Source organism: Macadamia integrifolia, chromosome 13 (genome assembly GCF_013358625.1).
Source record: "Macadamia integrifolia cultivar HAES 741 chromosome 13, SCU_Mint_v3, whole genome shotgun sequence".
NCBI classification, from domain to species: domain Eukaryota; kingdom Viridiplantae; phylum Streptophyta; class Magnoliopsida; order Proteales; family Proteaceae; genus Macadamia; species Macadamia integrifolia.
In genome coordinates, this window is record NC_056569.1 from 24,702,688 (window position 1) to 24,704,932 (window position 2,245).

Genomic DNA, 2,245 nt, shown 5'->3' on the forward strand with positions numbered 1-2,245 from the left:
TCTTGAAGTGCATTGGTGCAAACCAATGAGATCCTGGGTGAAGATCAACGTAGATGGATGCTCCCTTGGGAACTCGGGTCAAGCAGGAGATGGAGGAATTTTCCGGGATCATAAGGGTAGAAAGCTGCTCTGCTTTAATTTCTACCAGGGCATTTCTTCAAATTTTTCAGCAGAGATTTGGAGTATTATCAAGGGAATGCAACTTGCTCCAGAAATTAACATAAAGCACCTTTGGATCGAGTCTGATTCCTCTGCTGCAGTTTTTATTTTTCAGCGTCGGCTAATCCCATGGTCTGTGCTCCAAGAATGGTCTCACCTCATTGATTATTTAAATTCCATAGAGTGGAAGATCTCCCACTGCTTTAGAGAAGCAAACCCTGTTGTAGACTTCTTAGCTAAGGCAGCAGCAAATTCAGGGATTGATTGTACGAATGTGCATCTCCCCCTTCACATTGCCAATGAGTTGCAATCGGATATTGACGGCCGACCACGCTTTAGATTTTTGTCTTTTTTGAGATAGCAGTTGTGAGCCTCTGCTGATGGCATTGCCGAAGGTAGGGGCTCATTCCAGGCCTTTGTACTCTATTTTTTCCTTTTTTCATCTTTAATACAATCTGATCTTCTAGCAAAAAAAAAAAAAAAAAACTCCTACCAATCAGATATTGCCTCCATTTCTTAGCTTGTGTAATGGAAAATAACTCCCTTACATAAGTAGAAGCAACTCTGATTTGACAACTCAGCTTCTTGCTATAAAAAGCTATAGGATGACCCAATTGCATCAATACAGCCCCATTCCCCAATCCTGATGCATTAGTTTCTAGTTCAAAAGTCACATTGAAATCAGGTAATGCCAGGACTAGTAAGCTTGTCATAGCTACTTTCATTCTATTAAATGCAGTTGTAGCATCATCATTCCAGCGGAAACAATCCCTTTTAAGGAGATCAGATAATGGAACAGCAATTGATGCATAATTCCTCACAAATCTTCTGTAGTAACCTGTGAGGCCCAAAAAACTACGCAAGCTCTTCAAATCCTTAGGTACTAACCAAATGAGCATAGCTTCAATCTTATCTTTGTCAAGCGCAACCCCATGAGCTGACACCACATGTCCCAAGTAATCAATAGAAGACTTACCAAAACTGCATTTGGAAAGTTTAGCAAACAACTGATTCTCTTTAAGGCACCGTAAAACTTGTTGGAGATGAATAACATGATCAGCAAGATAAGTGCTATAAACCAATATTGAAGCTCCTTGCAGTTCATCTAACAATTCATCAATTGTTGGAATTGGAAACTTGTCCTTGATAGTCGCTGCATTTAGAGCCCTGTAATCAACACAGAATCTCCATATGCCATCTTTCTCTTTCACAAGAAGAACTAGAGAAGAGAATGGGCTGTGGCTATTTCGAATAATGCCATTATCCATCATTTCTTTAATCAATACCTCCATCTCATTTTTCTAAAATTGTGGGTATCTATATGGTTTCACATTAATGAGTTTGGTCCCATTCTCTAGATGAATTTGGTGGTCAAATTCTCTTGAAATATTTCATTAAACTCTGTCAGAACTGTTGCCAATTTTGATGGAAGTTTCTTGGTGTCCATAACTGATTTTGTAATGGGTTGGGCCTACAGATGATACAATGAAGCCATGCTACCATTAATAGCCATCATTTTAAGCTGCTTAGGTGTCAAGGAATCTGCATTAAGGGATGATTCACCAAATAACTTCATCTGTTTATCATGCCATGAGAACTCCATTGTTAACTCTATAATCAGTCAAAATGGGTTCCAACAATTCAAGCCATTGAATACCAAGTACAGTATCAACCCTAGCAATTGGCAAGATAAAGAATTCAATGATGAATTATGTACCCTGTAAAGAGAATGGCATAGCAGCACACTTTTTATCACACACTGAATATTGCCCATTTCCGACAAACACCTTAAATGGTTTAGTTGGTAAAATAGGCAGTTGCAAATCAGTGGCCGCTTTCTCTTGGATAAAATTATGGGTACTCCCCGAATCAATTGAGTACTTGTAACCTCTTCTTTCGATACAAACCTTGGAGCCTTATAGTTTTAGGACTGAATTGACCAGCTAACGCATGTATGCTAACCACTAGAATGACTACATCCATATTATCTTGCAAGATCTCACAAACAACATCCTCAGAGTCCACAGTTAAATCACTATCCTTATTAGAAATCAACAAGAAACATTTATTTTTACGTTTATGACCT

General features: G+C 38.6%; 1 protein-coding gene across 1 annotated transcript; it reads right to left on the reverse strand.

Annotated features, from left to right (window-relative positions):
- Positions 1-655: 655 nt before the first annotated feature.
- LOC122059119 (uncharacterized mitochondrial protein AtMg00860-like) lies at positions 656-1,451 on the reverse strand. Its single transcript, XM_042621810.1, has 2 exons — positions 786-1,451; positions 656-679 (listed from the first exon to the last, which is right to left on the reverse strand). The coding sequence occupies exons 1-2, from the start codon at positions 1,449-1,451 to the stop codon at positions 656-658; spliced, it is 690 nt and encodes a 229-aa protein (XP_042477744.1).
- Between the last annotated feature and the right edge of the window lie 794 nt (positions 1,452-2,245).

Excerpts from the sequence above, each read along its gene's own strand:
- LOC122059119 (XM_042621810.1), bottom strand. The coding sequence starts at position 1,451 with ATGGAGGTATTGATTAAAGAAATGATGGATAATGGCATTATTCGAAAT. Across the intron at positions 680-785 it reads CAGGATTGGGGAATGGGGCT|CTAAGAAATGGAGGCAATAT; the intron begins GTATTGATGCAA and ends CCATTACACAAG.